The sequence below is a fragment of the Peromyscus maniculatus genome, chromosome 3, assembly GCF_049852395.1.
Source record: "Peromyscus maniculatus bairdii isolate BWxNUB_F1_BW_parent chromosome 3, HU_Pman_BW_mat_3.1, whole genome shotgun sequence".
NCBI classification, from domain to species: domain Eukaryota; kingdom Metazoa; phylum Chordata; class Mammalia; order Rodentia; family Cricetidae; genus Peromyscus; species Peromyscus maniculatus.
Window position 1 is genome coordinate 105,725,776 of NC_134854.1, and position 17,194 is coordinate 105,742,969.

At 41.5% G+C, this 17,194-nt stretch overlaps 1 protein-coding gene across 10 annotated transcripts in view; it reads left to right on the forward strand.

Moving 5' to 3' along the window:
• The first annotated feature begins 3,638 nt into the window (after nucleotides 1-3,638).
• Nucleotides 3,639-17,194, forward strand: part of Znf638 (zinc finger protein 638) — a 129,059-nt gene continuing 115,503 nt past the window's right edge. For all 10 annotated transcript variants that reach the window (XM_006991524.4, XM_016009815.3, XM_076567047.1 and 7 more), the window contains exon 1: nucleotides 3,639-3,786. In XM_006991524.4, the coding sequence (XP_006991586.2) occupies nucleotides 3,701-3,786 (86 nt within the window). In that variant the 5' untranslated portion in view covers nucleotides 3,639-3,700. The remainder of the gene's footprint in view (nucleotides 3,787-17,194) is intronic.

Here is a 17,194-nt window from a genome sequence, read left to right on the forward strand (position 1 = left end):
CCTCTGCCTCTCGAGTGCTGGGATTAAAGGCGTGCACCACCACTGCCGGGTTTATTTTGAGCCTTCTTATAAGTAGAATAATACAATATGTGATTCTTACTGAATGACTTAGCACAATGTCCTTGAGGTTCATACATGTTGTAGCACATCAGTATTTCAGTCCTTGCTATTATTGAACAATATTCCACCATGTAGACATATTTTATTATCCATGTACTAGTTGATGGGTGTGTGAACCATCATCACTTTTTGTCCATAATACTAATATGACTATTCAGCTTTTGTGGGGGCTTGTGTTGCCTTTATTGTGTATATACGTAAGAGTGTAAATGCTGGGTCATCTGGTAACTCTGTAACTGTACTAGTAATGACTACAGTGTCTTGCAAAATAGCTATCCCATTTTACATTTTTACCATCAGTATATACCAGTTTGTATCAGTTCCAATTTATTCACATATATGCTGTATTAACTGGCTAGAACTATCAAAACAAAATACCACAGACTGAGTGGCTTAAACACAAGAACTTTATTTTCTCACAGGTCTAGAGGGTAGAAATTCAAGATGGTTGTCAGCAGATGATAAGGTTTCATTTGTTTGAATGATGGTCTCCCTATATACCTCACACTCATGGCAATCTTTCTGTCTCAGCCTCTCTAGAGATGGGATTACAGGTGTGCACCACTGTGCCACCCCTCACATCACATGGCCTTCTCTTTGTGTGCACATATGCCCAGCTCTTCCTCCTCTCATAAGGACAGCTGTTGTATTGGGTTGGGAGTCTGCCTTTATGATGTCATTTACCTTAATTACCTCTCTTAATACCTTTTCTCAAATGCAGTCACATGACGGGGGTTAAAGCTTCAATATCTAATGTTAGAGGATACAATTCAGTCCATAATGCTTGACACTTGTTACAATATTTTCTAAATTAAATACGCTATGACATTGTTATCTTTTTATTATATATTATGTATATTTAAAATGATATACTTCGCACTGTGGGCGATAGAGTTTTGATTTGCATTTCTTGATGGCTACTGTTTTGATTTTTCTTTGTTACTGTGGGAAAGAACCTGACTAACAATTCAGAAGAGGAAAGGTTTGTTCGGGGTCAGGGTTTCAGGAGCTTCAGTCCATGGTTCCTGTACTTCATGTGCTGGGGCAGCACACCACGGCAGCACACCACGGCAGCAGGGGATTCTTCACCTCACGTGACTGGGAAGCAGAAAAGAGGTAGGAAGGGGTTAGGGGAAGACAGCTTTCTAGAACATCCTCAGGAACCCAGTGCTTCTAACTAGGTACCCACTTACACCGTTCTACCACTTCCTGATTGGTCAGCCTGTGAATCTGGCAGTGCTTTATGTCTATTGATGAAGGCAGGCCCTCACGGGTCAAACACTTCTCCAATCTCCCCACTTCTGAAACACTGTTCAATACTTGAGGACCTATAGGGCACATATCATACCCAAACCATTAGCAGCTACTAATGTTAAGCATATTTTATGTGCTTATTGGCATTTGTATATCTTCTCTAGAGGATTATCCGTTCATATCCTTTGCTCTGTTTATTTTTTTGCCCTGTCACTTATTATTTCTATTACAGGTAATATGTACTATTGATTATTGGGGCATTAACCACAGGATACTTTTTCTGAATCTTGAGAGTAGTGCTAGACTTTTTAAAAAAATAATATTATAATTAATTCATTGAGAATTTCATACATGCATCGAATGTATTCTGATCATATTCACTTCAAACTTCTCCTAACTCCTCCCAGATCTTTGTGTCCTATTTTTTTTTTAAATAAGCATGACAGACTTTCTAAGAAAAGTTAAAAACAAAAAAACTCTAAAAACATTATAAAATCAATTAGTATGAGTAGGTGAAAATGAAAACAGTCATTTGCCAAAATATAGTAAATTAAGCCAAAAAATAAGATGGGTAAAAGATAGGTAATTTATTCGCAATGACCTAATTTTTACATATATATGTATGTATATAAATCTACAATTTTTAAAAGGCCAACTAAAAAGAAAAATAAGCAAAGTAATAAGCATGAGCAGACGGACAAGTTTATTATACAGATATTATACTGCATAAAGAGATCCATTGTGGGCTGGGACAGCTCACGGTAAAATGCTTGCCATGTGAACAGGAGGACCTGGATCAAAAAGACCCGAATTTGATCCAGAGCACCCATGGATGACATGGTGGCTCAGACTTGTAATCCTAGTGCTGGGGTCAGGGCAGAGACAGGAGGACCTCTGGGGCTTGCTGGGCAGCCAGGCTAGCTGAATCAGCAAGATCCAGGTCTGGTGAGAGAACTTGGGTCAAAAAATTAGGTGGTCGGTTTCAGAGGGATGATTCCCAAGGTTGACATGGAGCCTCCACACATCTGCATGCACATACACAAGAATCTACACACATGTGTACCCTCCCATAAAAATAAAATTAAATAATAAACACCCAAAGATATGTGGACCGGTGAGATGCCTAGGTGGGAAAAGGCACCTGCTACCAAGCCTCACAACCTGAGTTCAGCATGGTGGAAGGTTAAAAACTGACCCCAGCAAGTTGATCTCTACACAAATGCTGTGGTACCTGTGCACATGTGCATGTGTGTGCGGAAACACACAAGTAGATAAGTTTCATTAAAAGATTAAAAGATGTGATGAATCAGACACCGTCATACATTGATTTGTGTATGTTTGTGTTAGATCTCTTTTTCCGGAGACAAAGAGGGGAAGGTTTATTTGGTTCATGACAGAACTTCAATTCATGTTCACTTGCTCTGGTGGCCTTAGGCTCTGTGGTGAGAAAGGCAGCCATGGCCGAAGCAGTTCCAGTATACCTTTGGAGGGTGGGGCTGTCACGACCTCCTACTTCTGAGAGGGCACTGTGATGGAAAGTTCCTAATGTCACCTGCTGGAAGCCAGGGGACATTTACAATCTTCAGCCATACCGAACTAAAAAAGAAAAATAAGCCAAAGCAATGAGCGGACAGAAAGTTGGTATACTACATAAAGACATGATTGCGGGCACGTACATGCAAGCAAACACTCACACATAGAAAAACAAATACATCTTTTAAAAATAATAAATGCCCGACAAAACCAAGTTATGGAGGAACTTATTTTGATTCGCAGTTTGAAGGTCATGGTGGAGGTCAAGGCATCCAGAGCATGAGGTCACATTTCACCCTCTCTCGGGAAGCAGAGCCATGAAAGCTAGTGTTCGGTTCCATTTCTCCTTTTCAGTCCAGGACCCCGGGCCCTTGGGACACTGTTGTCCACAGTCAGGATGGGTCGCATCCCCTCCGCTTACCTAGTCTAGAAACTCCCTCCCAGATGTGCCCAGAGGTTGGTCTCCTGGGTGATTCTAGATCCTGCCCAGTGTGAACCATCACGCAGTCAAGACCTATTTGTCGAAAAAGGGAAGCGCCCTCCAGGTCAGAAGCCTGTCTCTTAATACAGATCTTCTTTCTCTGCTAGTCAGCTCCAGCCTGAAATTCCGTGCGGTTTTCCTGAGCCCTGGGCGACTTGGGAGACCCGCCGGCCAGGCCCCGCCCCAGGCTTCCCGCGCTCGGTGCCCATTGGCTGCCTTGTTGGTAGGCGGACCCCTGCCCGGAGCTCAACGCCCGAGGACGCGGCCGAGGCGAGGGAGGTGAGGGAGGCGCTGGGAACTGCGCTGACTGAGATGCCCGGGGCCGGCGTTCCAGCAGCGACGCCGAGCCCCTCGTCCGGGGCCGCCGAGGCGCTGCAGGTGTCGGACTCCCTGAGGCGGTGAGCGCTCCCCTTGTCCCCGGTGCCCCTCGTCGCCTGCGCTAGGGCTTCAGGGGACGGGCCGCCCGGTCCCCTGTAACTGTCAGTCACTGCTTGGCTGCAGCGCCAGCGCTGGGTGTGTGGGAGGTGGCTGTCCGTCAGTTAAAAGCTCGGGACGTCAAGGCCAGCGCCCTTGGCGACGCCACCCGCTGTGCTGCACCGGCCCTTGGCCCCCGGCGCGGCCACACTCCCTGGCCAGTCCGGACCGGCTCAGCGCGAAGCCCTGGGTTCTGTGAAGAAGGCGCGCACATGACAGAGGAAGGGAGGTGGGGTCGAGAGCACGGGTGGAGGGGTGGCCGTGCAGCGTCGGTGCAGCGAGATGGCTGGGATGAGCTCGGCTTTGAAAAGCTTGCTCTAAAAAAAAAAAAAGACACTTGCATAACTTGCCGTGGCTCATCCCAAAATAGTTTTTGATGTCAAGACTGTAGACGTTCGAATGCAAGACCGACACATTCCCCTCGAAAAGAGAAACTTTCGAGCTTTCTTATTTGGTTAGTAACAGGCTTCTGTCATCAAAGAAAGTTCTGGGGGCTTGCTGTGGAATCTCGGTGGTGGAGCGCTTGCCTGGTCCGCAAAGCTCCTTGAATTTCATCCTCAGCACTTTAAACGCCCCCCCCCCCCCCCCCGCACACACACACACAAAATATTGAATGGGAAAAATCAAAGGAGCCATGCACAATATTTGGGGCGTTCATGAAAGGCTGTTTTTGTCTTTCCACTTGTGTTATTTCCCCCACTGCCACTCACCCAGGGTTGAATTCTAAGAGTGTTTGAGAGCGCCCCCTCCCCGACCAGCGGAGGGAAAGTGGGAGGCACCTGGTAGCTGGAGTAGCTGACCCTCGGCTCAGCATAGCAGAGGCAGCAGGTCTGCTAATCAGGGCAGCGACTGGCGTGTCCCTTGAGTCACAAGGGACACTGCTTGCATGCGGGCGTTGGGGGCACTAAAGGGAAGCGTCGGCTCCTGTGGTTTACCCTTCTGGCTGGGATCGCCTTTGATTTTCTGGATGGAGCTGGCTGAATGAACGCTTGGAGTGATGAACTGCGTTGCTCATACTTAATCCAACTGACTTGTAGTACCCTCTTGCGCTCTCCCAGACTTTGAGGGTTTTGTGTGAGTTCTTGGAAATGGAGAGAATGACAGGCATTGTGGAGAAAGGGATGCTTTCGTGTTGTGTCATCCTTGGCACCAGTTTTTTGAGTCACGTTCTGGTGACGTTGTTTCAGTCTGTTTTGCCCTTTCTCAGGCCCCCCGGGTTGGTTTGAGTGAAGAAAAGGAGAGACTGTTCTTATCCAGTAAGGACCAGAGAAGCCCACTGCTGGCATTAGGTGGTTTTTTGTTTGTTTGTTTGTTTGTGCTGTAACTTAATCTGAAGTCTTCAAAGGATGAGAGTAGTATGGGCGTTTAAAATGAGTGCGTATTGGAGATTGTGGAATACTACAGTTATTGTTCTTATCGGGGGAGCTGGAATGTACAAACACTAGTTTTATTCAGTAAGTAGGAAAAAACTTAAGTACTTTGAATGCACCCTTTCAAAACCAATCTTGCTGTAGCAGAATTTACTTGCAAAATTGACATGCTCCTTCCCGGTGGTTCGAATGGGAATGGCCCCATAGCCTCACATGTTTGCATGCTTAGTCTCCAGTTGGTGGATTGTTTAGGAAGGATTAGAAGGATGTGGCTTTATTGGAGGTGTATTGCCACTGGGAATGGGCTGTGAGTTTTCAAAAGCCCACACAAGGCCCAGTCTCTTTATCTGTGCCTGCTGCCTGCTGACCAGGATATAAAGCTCTCATCTGCTGCCTTAGCACCATGCCTGTTTGTTGCCCACCGTGATGATAATGGACTAACTTTGTAACTATAAGCAAGCCCACAATTAAATGCTTTCTTTTTTAAGTTGTTTTGGTAATGGTGTCTCTTCACAGCAACAGAACAATAACTAAGACCCCTCTTGATTTATATTTTCTTTCTGTTCAACTAGCTTTCTTATAGGCTTAAAGATCGTGTTTTGCTGTCCCTACTTGTCAAGATTTTTAGTGTCTTACTATTTAAATTAGGCATATTTTAGAAAGGGAGGTTATAAAATGTAGTATGTTCTTACCTTTGCTTCTGAGAATGGTTTATAGTGATCAGGAAAGCTTAGTAATGTTTTACGAGAATAGAATGACTTAAAGAATATAGGACTGAAGAGATGGCTCAGAAGTTCAGGGCACTTGTTGTTGCTCTTGGGGAAAACTTGATTTTGGTTCCCAGCATCCACATGATAGCTTAAAACCATCCATAACTCCAGTTCCAGGGGAGCTGATGCTCTTTTCTGGCTTCTACAGTTACTAGGCAGGCACATGGTACACATACATACACTCATACAAAACACACATATAAAATAAGTAAACCTAAATATATTTTTAAAACTTTTAGCTGGGTGTGGTGGCACATGCCTTTAATCCCAGTACTCAAGAGGCAGAGGCAGGTGGATCTCTGAGTTTGAGGCCAGCCTGGTCTACAGAGTGAGTTTCAGGACAGCCAGGGCTACACAGAGAAACCCTATCTCAAAAAAAAAAAAATGCAAAAAGTCACTGGGCAGTGGCAGCTCATGCCTTTAATTCCAGCACTTGTGAGGCAGAGGCAGGAGGATCTCTGTGAGTTCAAGGCCAACCTAGTCTACATAGTGTGTTCCAGGACAGCCAAAATTACATATTAATACTGTTTTTCAATACTGAAGAGTTGGTTCGGTGGTTAAGAGCACTAGCGGCTCTTCCAGAAGACCTGGGTTCAATTTCTAGCATCTACACAGCAGTTAACAAAGATCTGTAACTCCAGCTCCAGGGGATCCAACACTCTCACACCAATGTATATAAAATTTTTAAAAATCAAATTTGTAAAAAAGAATATATTAAGTTGGATGTTTTTAAAACATGTGCTATGATTTGTAGAATGACAGAGTATGCTGTATCTCATCCAAAATAATTTTAAATGTCAGGGTAATCACTGGAATGCAACATTTACACTTTTGTTTACCAAATAGTAAGTTTGAGCTCTCATATTTTTGGTAATGTATTATCTTTCATTAAAGAGATATTTCAAAAATACAAAAAACTAAAAATACCTGGTTGCTCTAGTTCCTAACTCTTCCTATGATAAACACTCTGACCAAAAATAACTTGGGGAGGAAAGTGTTCATTTGGCTTACAACCCCAGGTCATTGAAGAAAGGCAGAGCAGGAGTTCAGGGCAGGAACTATGGAGGAACCATGATGGCTGTCTTGCTTTCTATCTTGCTCAAAGGCTCATGAGTAGTTAGCCTTCTCATATAATCCACCTGCCTAGGGATGATTCCACCCTTAGTGGGCTGGACCCTCCTACATCAATTAATAATCCAGACATTCCTTCACAGACATGCCCACTGACCAATCTGATCTAGGCAGTTCCTCAGTTGAGGCACTCCAGTCAGATGACTGTAAGCTGTGTCACTCTGACAACCAAAGCTAACTAGGACACTAATGCTTTCAGTACTCAATTTTGAAGGATCATTATTATTTTTACAGTTGCCTTCAGCTTGCTTTCACCCACAGCTACATGCTCAGCTTTCAATTGTGGAATGCTAATCGTATGGAATATGCAATTTTAGGGGTGAGTGGGTGGAAAGCCTGATAGGTTGTATTAAGATTTCAATTTTTCTCCATTGAAATGTTAGTACCACTAGAGACTCGGTGTTTGGTTAAATGAGAAGCTTATTCAGATTTTCTATTATTATGACTAGGTAACTATGATTAGCTTTAGAGTCAAATGATAAACTGATACTGCTTCTTTTGTTCATTTAACTTTCCATCATTCTTTGAATTTCCCCTTCAGATGTTTTAATGCCATCAAATAGGCCAGAAAATGCAGGACTATCAGTTTTCATTTTTTTTTTTTTTTTTTTTGGGTTTTCGAGACAGGGTTTCTCTGCGTAGCTTTGCGCCTTTCCTGGAGCTCACTTGGTAGCCCAGGCTGGCCTCGAACTCACAGAGATCCGCCTGGCTCTGCCTCCCGAGTGCTGGGATTAAAGGCGTGCACCACCATCGCCCGGCCAATCAGTTTTCATTTTTTAAAAGAGTCTCCCATCTTTACACTCTTTCAAGACAAATATATTTAAAGAGATAAGAAAATAGATTTGCACAGTAGAGAAGTATGTAAAGAAACCATCAGAGCAAGAGTTCTAGGAAATCAAAACAGAATTCTGAATGAAAAGACTAGAAAATAATGTTGTCTAGGTTTGAAACATAGCCATAGTTCTGTGTGTTATTTATTTATTTATTTAGGTGGGGGAGTTTTTCGAAACAGGGTTTCTCTGTGTAGTTTTGGTGCTTGTCCAGGATCTCACTCTGTAGACCAGGCTGGCCTTGAACTCATAGAGATCCTCCTGGCTCTGCCTCCCGAGTGCTGGGATTAAAGGCGTGCGCCGCCGCCGCCGCCGCCGCCGCCGCCGCCGCCGCCGCCGCCGCCGCCGCCGCCGCCACCTGGCTGTGTCTTTCTTCTTAAACATCTTTTTTTTTTTTTTTTAAATGTGTATGCGTGTTTTATCTGCATTCCTATAAATGTACCACATACATGCAGTGTTTGCAGAAGCCGGAAGAGGGCATCAGGTCTCCTGGAATGGAGTTACAGACCATTGTGAGCTGTGAGTTGGTGCTGAGAACTGGGCTTGGTTTTCTGTAAGGACAGCGAGTATTTTTAACTTCTGAACTGTCTCTACTGCCCGAGTCCTGGGTTGTTCTTGTCATTGTTCCTGGTATGATTCCTTTGTTGTTAGATTCTGGGGTTTTGTTGTTGTTGTTTGTTTTGTTTTAAACAGGGTTTCACTGTGACTTCCTGGCTACCTGGAATTCACTCTGTAGTCCAGACTGGCCTCAAACTCACAGAGATCCACTTGATACTGCCTCCTGAGTGCTGGCATTAAAGGCATGTGTCATCATGTTTGGATAGTTTACTCATTTGTTTGTTTTTGTTGTTGTTTATTTATTTATTATTATTTTGTGTGTATTTGTGCACACATATATGAAGGTCAGAGAATAACTTTTGGAGTCAATTCTCTTCTGATCTCAGACTGTCAGGGTTGTGTGACAAATACTGAGCTGTCTCACTATTCCAACTTCACTAATTTTGGTGAAGCATTTAGTCCAGTTACTTTCTAAGAAAAGATAGGTTTTTCTTAGTCCTTGCATGTCTTAAAAATGTTTGTATGTATGCATGTGTGTGAGAATGCACATGTGTATGCAGGTGAATGTGTTTGTAGAGGCCTTAAGTTGACTTCTGTGTTGTTTCTTAGGAACTGTTCACCTTGCTTTCTGCGACAGGGTCTCCCATTAGAACTTGGGGCCCATTGATTAGATAAGCTTGCCAATATATACCAGGGATTTGCCTATTCTTGTCTCCCCAGAGGTCTTACAGTACCTCCTTTTTAAAGGGTTATGTTGTTGGTTGTCTTTGCTCTTTTAGTGGGTCCACCACCCAGCTCCCAAATAAATCACACATGGAGGCTTATTCTTATTTATAAATGCCAGACCTTAGCTTGGCTTGTTTCTTGCCAGCTTTCCTTAACTTAAATTATCTCATCTACCTTTGCCTCTGGGCTTTATTTGTTCTCTTACTTCTTTAAATCTTACTCTTACTCCATGGCTTGTTGTGTAGCTGGATGGCTAGTCCCTGGAGTCTTCCTCCTTCTCTGGCCACTTCTTTTATCTTCTTCCTCCAAGATTTCTCCTTCTATATATTCTCCCTGCCTGTCAGCCGTGCCTATCCTTTCTCCTGCCTTGCTATTGGCCATTTAGTTCTTTATTAGACCATCAGGTGTTTTAGACTGGCAAAGTATCACAGCTTCAGAGTTAAACAAATGCAACATAAACAAAAGTGACATACTTTAAAAAATTAATCTCCCAACATTTCCTCATTTTTTTTAAACAAAAATGAAAGGTTTTAATTTTAACATAGTGAGACTGTATACAATAAGAACAATTATCAAATAAGGATTACATTCACAATGCACTGAATTCCAATTCATCTGTGTGTGGTAAATTTAAAGAAAATATTCCATAATCTATCCTATCTTTGTATCTTATACCTAATTTACTTTCTATCATGTCTAAGGAAAACTGCAACTATAATTATCTAGTCTTCAGCTCCATCAAAGGTCCCAGAAGGATATAATATTAAAGTAAACAAAAATTGCATTGTAGCCAGGTGGCGGTGGTGCACGCCTTTAATCCCCCACTCAGGAGGCAGAGCCAGGTGGATCTCTGTGAGTTCAAGGCCAGCCTGGTCTACAGAGCAAGATCCTGGACTGGCACCAAAACTCGAGGAGAAACCCTGTCTCAGAAAAACAAACAAACAAACAAACAAACAAACAAACAAACAAAATTGCATTGTAAACAACTTCCAAAAACTCTAGAAATGACAGAGACATCTGACTGCCTGGACAGTCACTCAAAGTTCCTCTGCAACATTGGGGCATCCATTTTTAGCCTACAGTCCCAAAATATCTGGCAAACTTTTCAGTGAAGCAGGAAATTTGAAGGACTCTCCTACCTTGTTTTGGCAAAGTAGTCACTTTCCCGTGTGTCCTGCAGAATATCTGACTGACTCTTCTGTGAAGCAGGAATTTTGAAAGGCTGTCCTGCCCTGTTTTGGGAAAGTTCAGCAGTCCTTTTCCTGTGTGTTCTGCATGTCCAGTCTGCACAGTACATTATCAGCAGTCAAAGGCAAGAACAGTTTCTTTACCTGGTGGCTAACCTTGCCACAATGAAAGCAAACTCCATAAGGAATTTCTTCATTGCCCATCATCTTCTTTGAAGTAAATTGGTGCTGCCAGGAGCAGATATGTCTCATTGTCATGAAAAACTTTAAGTTAACAAAACAATTTAAATGCCATATTCTATAAGTCTTTGAAGTATTTGAAGACCGTCTATCTAAAATATATCTGTTTAACCTAGAAAACATACCTAACATACCTACAAATTTGTTATAAATGACTAACTACTGATCTATGTTTCTTGATTGCCCTATATAGTTTAGAATAATAGCTTTCAAAATCTAGAACTTTACCTTACATTTTTAAATGAACTGCATAGGTACAAGCAAGAGTAGAAACATATATACAGTGTAACAAAAATAACTTTTTTTTTTCTGAGACAGGGTTTCTCTGTGTAGTTTTGGTGCCTGTCCTCTATCTCGCGTTGTAGACTAAGTGGCCTCGAACTCACAGAGATCCACCTGGCTCTGTCTCCTGAGTGCTGGGATTAAAGGCGTGTGCCACCACCGCCTGGCCAAAAATAACTTTAAATTTGTATCGTATGCTATATTCTATTAAATGATAACAAACATCCATAACCCACGAAATAATCAAAGCCTCCCACACCCCTTTTAGAAATGTGGACATAGTGTTCTCCAAACTGCTTCCTGCTGTCTGTGGATGAAGTATCTTTAGGATCCCTGAGAAAATTTAAGGTATTGTCAAGTTCTTGGAAAACCAGCTATAATTTTTGTTGATAGATAGATATCACCTGTCAAAATCCAGGAGGCTTACCTGATCAAACCTGATCCATATTAACAATGAATGAATCCACAACTTCTTGTCTCCTGTGGGAACAAAACTCCAAAGCATTTTTTAATTTCCATTTGACAAATACATTTTTTGACTTCCATTTTAAAGTTATGGTAGCAATAAAGTATCTAGGTTGTCTCAATCCTGCAGTCCTGCTCACAATCCCGTGTCTCCTAGCAGCTGCCTTTTGCTTCTCAACAATCAAAAAATTCAAAATCAACATAATAACATACAGGATCCAGACACCCTGTGTATTTTCCATCTCTATGTGACTTATTCTTTATTATTTTACTTCTATCTTTAAAGACTTTATTATTTTTAAACTATTTCTTTCTATGATTGTGTCTGCCCTTTTTCTTTCTTTCTTAAGCCTACACACATTGTTAAACATATTGTAACCTGTTTAGAGGTTTTTCCATCTGGACCACCTCTTTTATTGCATATCTTCAGCCTTTTGTTTGTTTGTTTGTTTTGTTTTGTTTTCCGAGACAGAGTTTCTCTGTGTAGCTTGGTGCCTGTCCTGGATCTTGCTCTGTAGACCAGGCTGGCCTCGAACTCACAGAGATCTGCCTAGCTCTGCCTCCCAAGTGCTGGGATTAAAGGCATGCACCACCACTGCCTGGCATCTTCAGCCTTTTTTGATCATGTGACCAAACCTTTAAACTGTTAAGCTACACTTGAATCCTCCACAAATGCAGCTCCTCAGATGGTTCAGCCAGCTTCTCAGGTTGTGAAAGTCAAGCCTAAAACTCTTGGCCAGGTCAGAGGTAGGTGACCAAGTAGTTGACTATATTCAACCTTCCTAGCTGTGGAAGCCTGTATTTGCTGCCCCATAGGTCTTAACTTAGCTTGCCATTTCTATTTAGCCATGCCCTGCTGGCTAAACAGCAATGACTCTTAAAGGAGCTATGTCCTTTTTCTTTTCAGCTTTCTCAGGCCCTAGGGATATTCAAACAACACAATGGTATGCCAAAATGTTATTGAGTTTTCTTTTACTCTAGCTTCACATTGGATGCCAAAATGATGTTGTTTGTTTTTGTTCTTTTAGTGGGCCCACCACTCAGCTCCCAAATAAATCATACATGGAGGCTTATTCTTACTTATAAATGCCTGGCCTTAGCTTGCTTTCCTTAAATTATCTCACCTACCTTTTGCCTCTGGACTTTTCCTGTTCTCTTCTGTAAATCTTTTTTTTTTTTTTTATGGTTTTTTAAGACAGGGTTTCTCACTTCTGTAAATCTTACTCTTACTCCATGATTTGTTGTGTAGCTGGGTGGCTAGCTCCTGGAGTCTTTCTTTTTCTCTGGCTACTTCTTCTCTCCTCCCAGATTTCTCCTTCTATATATTCTCCCTGCCTGCCAGCCCTACCTATCCTTTCTCCTGCCTTGCTATTGGTCATTCAGTTCTTTATTAGACCATCAGGTGTTTTAGACAGGCAAAGTATCACAGCTTCAGAGTTTAACAAATGCAACATAAGCAAAAGTAACACAACTTAAAATAATATTCCCCAACAGGATTCTGGAGAATAAAATTCAGGTCCTCATGTTTGCTTAGTGTACTAGTTTGAATTTAATTGGGCCCCATAATCTCATAGGGAGTAGCACTATTAGGAGGTATGGCTTTGTTGGAGTAGGTATGGCCTTGTTGGAGAAAGTGTGTCACTGTTTGGGGGTGAGCTTTGAGGTCTCTTTTGCTCAAGCTTCCCTTAGTGTGACACTTAGACCAGTTTCTGTTGCCTGCAAGATGTAGGACTCTCAGCTACCTCTCCAGCACCATGTCTGCCTGTATGTCACCATACTCCCTGCCATAGTAATAATGAACTGAACCCTGAAACTGTAAGCAAGCCACCACAATTAAATGTTTTCTTTGTAAGAGTTGCCGTGGTCATGGTGTCTCTTCACAGCAATAGGAACCTAACTAAGATGCATAGCAAGTCATTTTCAGTTTACAAGTTACAGTCCATCTTTAAAGAGGGCCAAGGTAGGATCTCAAGGCAGGAGATGAAGCAGAGACAAGAGGAATGCAACTTACTGGCATACTTCCAGTCCCATCTTCAGATACTTTCTCTCTCTGTCTTTTTCTTTCTTTCTTTCTTTCTTTCTTTCTTTCTTTCTTTCTTTCTTTCTTTCTTTCTTTCTTTCTTTCTTTCTTTCTTTCTCTCTCTCTCTCTCTCTCCTTCCTTCCTTCCTTCCTTCCTTCCTTCCTTCCTTCCTTCCTTCCTTCCTTCCTTCCTTCCTTCTTTCTTTCTTTCTTTCTTTCTTTCTCTCTCTTTTGTTCTTTCTTTCCTTCTTTCTTTCCTTCCTTCCTTCCTTCCTTCCTTCCTTCCTTCCTTCCCTTCCTTCCTTCCTTCCTCTCTCTGATTTTTTCTTTTTTTTTTTCCCTTTGTTTTTTCGAGACAGGGTTTCTCTGTGTAGCTTTGCGCCTTTCCTGTATCTCGCTCTGTAGACCAGGCTGGCCTCGAACTCACAGAGATCTGCCTGGCTCTGCCTCCCAAGTACTGGAATTAAAGGCGTGCACCACCACCACCGCCTGTAGATACTTTCTTATACAGCCTAGACCCACCTGGCTAGAGATGGAACCATTGGTAGTTGGCTCAGCTCTCCTACATAAATCAGCAATAAAAAAATACCCCACAGACCATCTGATAGAGGCAATTCTTCAACTGAGGTTCCCTTTTCCTATCTCCACAACCTTTAAAAATGTTTTTTATTCTATCTTTATACTTGAATTATGGTTTGGTTGAACCCAAGTCTAGATTTTCTTCAGAATGTTTAAGATTTAATTCCACTGTGTCTGCTGTTGATATTGCTGTTTAAAAATCTGATATTTGTGGGTTTTGTTCCTTTATCAATGGGTTGTATTTCCTTTTCAACAAGTATTTAGTATCTTCTTTTTGGGTTTATAAAATTGTGTAAGTATGAAGTCACGATATGTTTTGTTTTGTTTTGTTTTATTCACTGTGCTCTGTACTTGATGGTATCCTTTCAACTCTGAGATCCCCTTTTTCCTAGTTAGTTTGATTGTCAACTTGATGCACTGGGAAGAAATAAGCCCTTTCCTCACCATGTTGGTTTTGTTCTGTGTTTTATCATAGACTGGATAGCAAACTAGAACATTGTTTTTTCCTGTACTTTGCTAAAATCCATATAATATCTGCCTTTCCATTTATTCTGGCCTTTTATTTTTAAGTTGAATTTTTAACCTATTGGATCAATATTTAAAATTTTTTATTCTTCCAGTTTTTTTTATCTTTTAATATTTATTGTTTTCCAGATTCTCCAGGCTATTTTTAAAAATGCTATCATTGTCCTTGTAATATTTTCATTTTGATCATTGTAGTCTTAATTTGTAGAACTCTTTTATATTTTGTGGTTGCTTTTTTTTTTTATAGCATCTTGTGTTTATTTTAGGGGTAGAATATTTTCTGTGCCCTTAAAGATACTATATTTTGCTGGGCAATGGTAGCTTATGCCTTTAATCCTAGCACTTGGGGAGGTAGATGCAGAGGCAGGTGGATCTCTGAGTTCGAGGCCAACCTGGCCTACAAAGCTAGTTCCAGGACAGCCATGGATACACAGAGAAACCCTTTCTGGTAAAAAAAAGTACTATATATTTTTTTTTTGTTTTTATATTTTTGGTTGTGAGCCTAGCCTTTAACGGCTGAGCCATCTCTCCAGCCCTTTTTTTTTTTTTTTTTTAATTTTTCTTTATTTCTTTTATTTTTTTGTTTTTAATTTTTCTTTTATTTCTTTCTGTCATTTGAAGTCCATTTTACTCTTAGAATTTTCAGGGTGTTTTTGTGGGGGAGAAGCTTCCAGTTCTCTGAGTGCAAGATACCATATTGGAAGCAGGTCCACTGAAGGGAATATGCTAAGAGTCCCCATGACCATCCTGGTGTTCAGATTCATAAGAGGACTTGTGGGACTCTAAACTCTTTCCCAGCTAATATGTTTAACAGTAAAAGAATGTGGAGAAAATGTGGCAAAAGGAAAAGATTCATGGAGTGAAGCCTTAAAAAACAAAGCACAAGTTTTCAAAAGTCCTTCAATGCAGTTCCACCGGATATGACTATAGGTGTGACAAGCAGTCTGCCTAAAGTTTATATTGGGGGCTGCAGTGTGGTGTAGGTACCTGTAGTAGGTATCTGGATTCTGGACTCCCAGAAAGCAGGTATTTCACACAAACCATATTATTTATACTGTTTAGGTACACTGAGCCAACCTCTCTTTGGGAATGGAAACCTTCCAGAAATCCGAGTTTCAAGATATCAGCCAACAGCTGACCTTCAAGCATTTTTTTTCTTGAGACAGGGTTTCTCTGTGTAAATAGTCCTGCTGTTCTGGAACTCATTTTGTAGACCAGGCTGGCCTTGAACTCATAGATCCATCTGGCTCTGGCTCTTTAATGTTGGGATTAAAGGCGTGTATCACCATAGCCCAGCTCAAGCATCCTTTCTAAAGGTTGAAGTGTTAAGCCTGCCATGTGAGGGACCATGTGCAGTGTTCCAGACACATTTGAACATTCTTTGCCTCAGTTTACCTTTGATGAATGGCTTGAAGCCCAATGGTGTTTCATTTACATTACAGCCCATCTAAATACTGATGCTATTTCTAAGAAGGAACATTCATAATGAGTGACATATCTATATGAACCATTTTTCTCACTTCTAGTAAACAAATGTTTGAGCAAACATTTCAATAAGAAATAATATAAATCATTTTTATGTACATTGCAAATGGTTCCCAGAAGTAAAAATCATGGCCTTAACTTTATTCTCAAAATGGTAGGATTTAAGAATGAATTCCAAAGCAGGCTCTCTGATTGTACATCTCATGAAAATGAACCAGCATTCTCAATAATAATATGTGAGTGCAATCTATACATTGCATGTAACTTTACAAGTAAAGGCACCAAAAAAGTAAATACTTGATCACCGAAGCACGTCTTAGTTACTTTTCTGTTACTGTGACAAAATAACCTGACAAAAGCAGTTTAGGATTGAAAGAGTTTTTGGCTTATACTTCTAGAGGGGATGTAGCCTACCATGGCAGGAAGGCAAAGGTGGGGCCACCGTGGCAGGAACAGAAAGCCAGCTATTGTATCCACACTCGGGAAGCAGAAAAACAGCAGAAAATTGGGCTGGGTTATAAAACCTCAAGCTCCCCGCCCCTGTAATGTACCTCCTCCAGCAAGCCCCTACCTCCCAAAGGTTCTGTAATCTTCCCAAACAGCACCAACAACTGGTACTCAAATATAGGAACCTATATGTGACATTCCTCATTCAAATCCCCAACAGAGCAGCAGAATTCTACTTGGCTAAACTTGCATCTTTGTTTGAAAAAGTATCTGTGTTAGCAGTTCTTTTCTCAAATAAAACTTGGGTAAAGAAACAAACAAACGTGTGTGTGTGTGTGTGTGTGTGTGTGTGTGTGTGTGTGTATCACAGTAAGGTTTCTGCTCAGTTCTTTCCTCCCCCCTTAGTTTGAGACACAATCTCTCTTCTGCTGTTGTATTGCTTTCTCTAAGCTAGTTGGACTTCAGGCTCTAGCTTTTGCTGCCTCTAACTCCTACTTTATTGTAAAAATGCTGGAATTATCAATGCATTGCATGTGGCACACTGGGATCAAATTCAGGCAGTTAGATTTACATAGCAAGAGCTTTCACCCATTGAACCATCTACCTGGCTGAAACACCATTTTAAAAATGTCACTCTTAGTTCCTTACCCCAGTGCTGCATTCTCTGTTATACATTGTATGATGTACAATTGTATACAGTGTAATGTGGTGGTATTG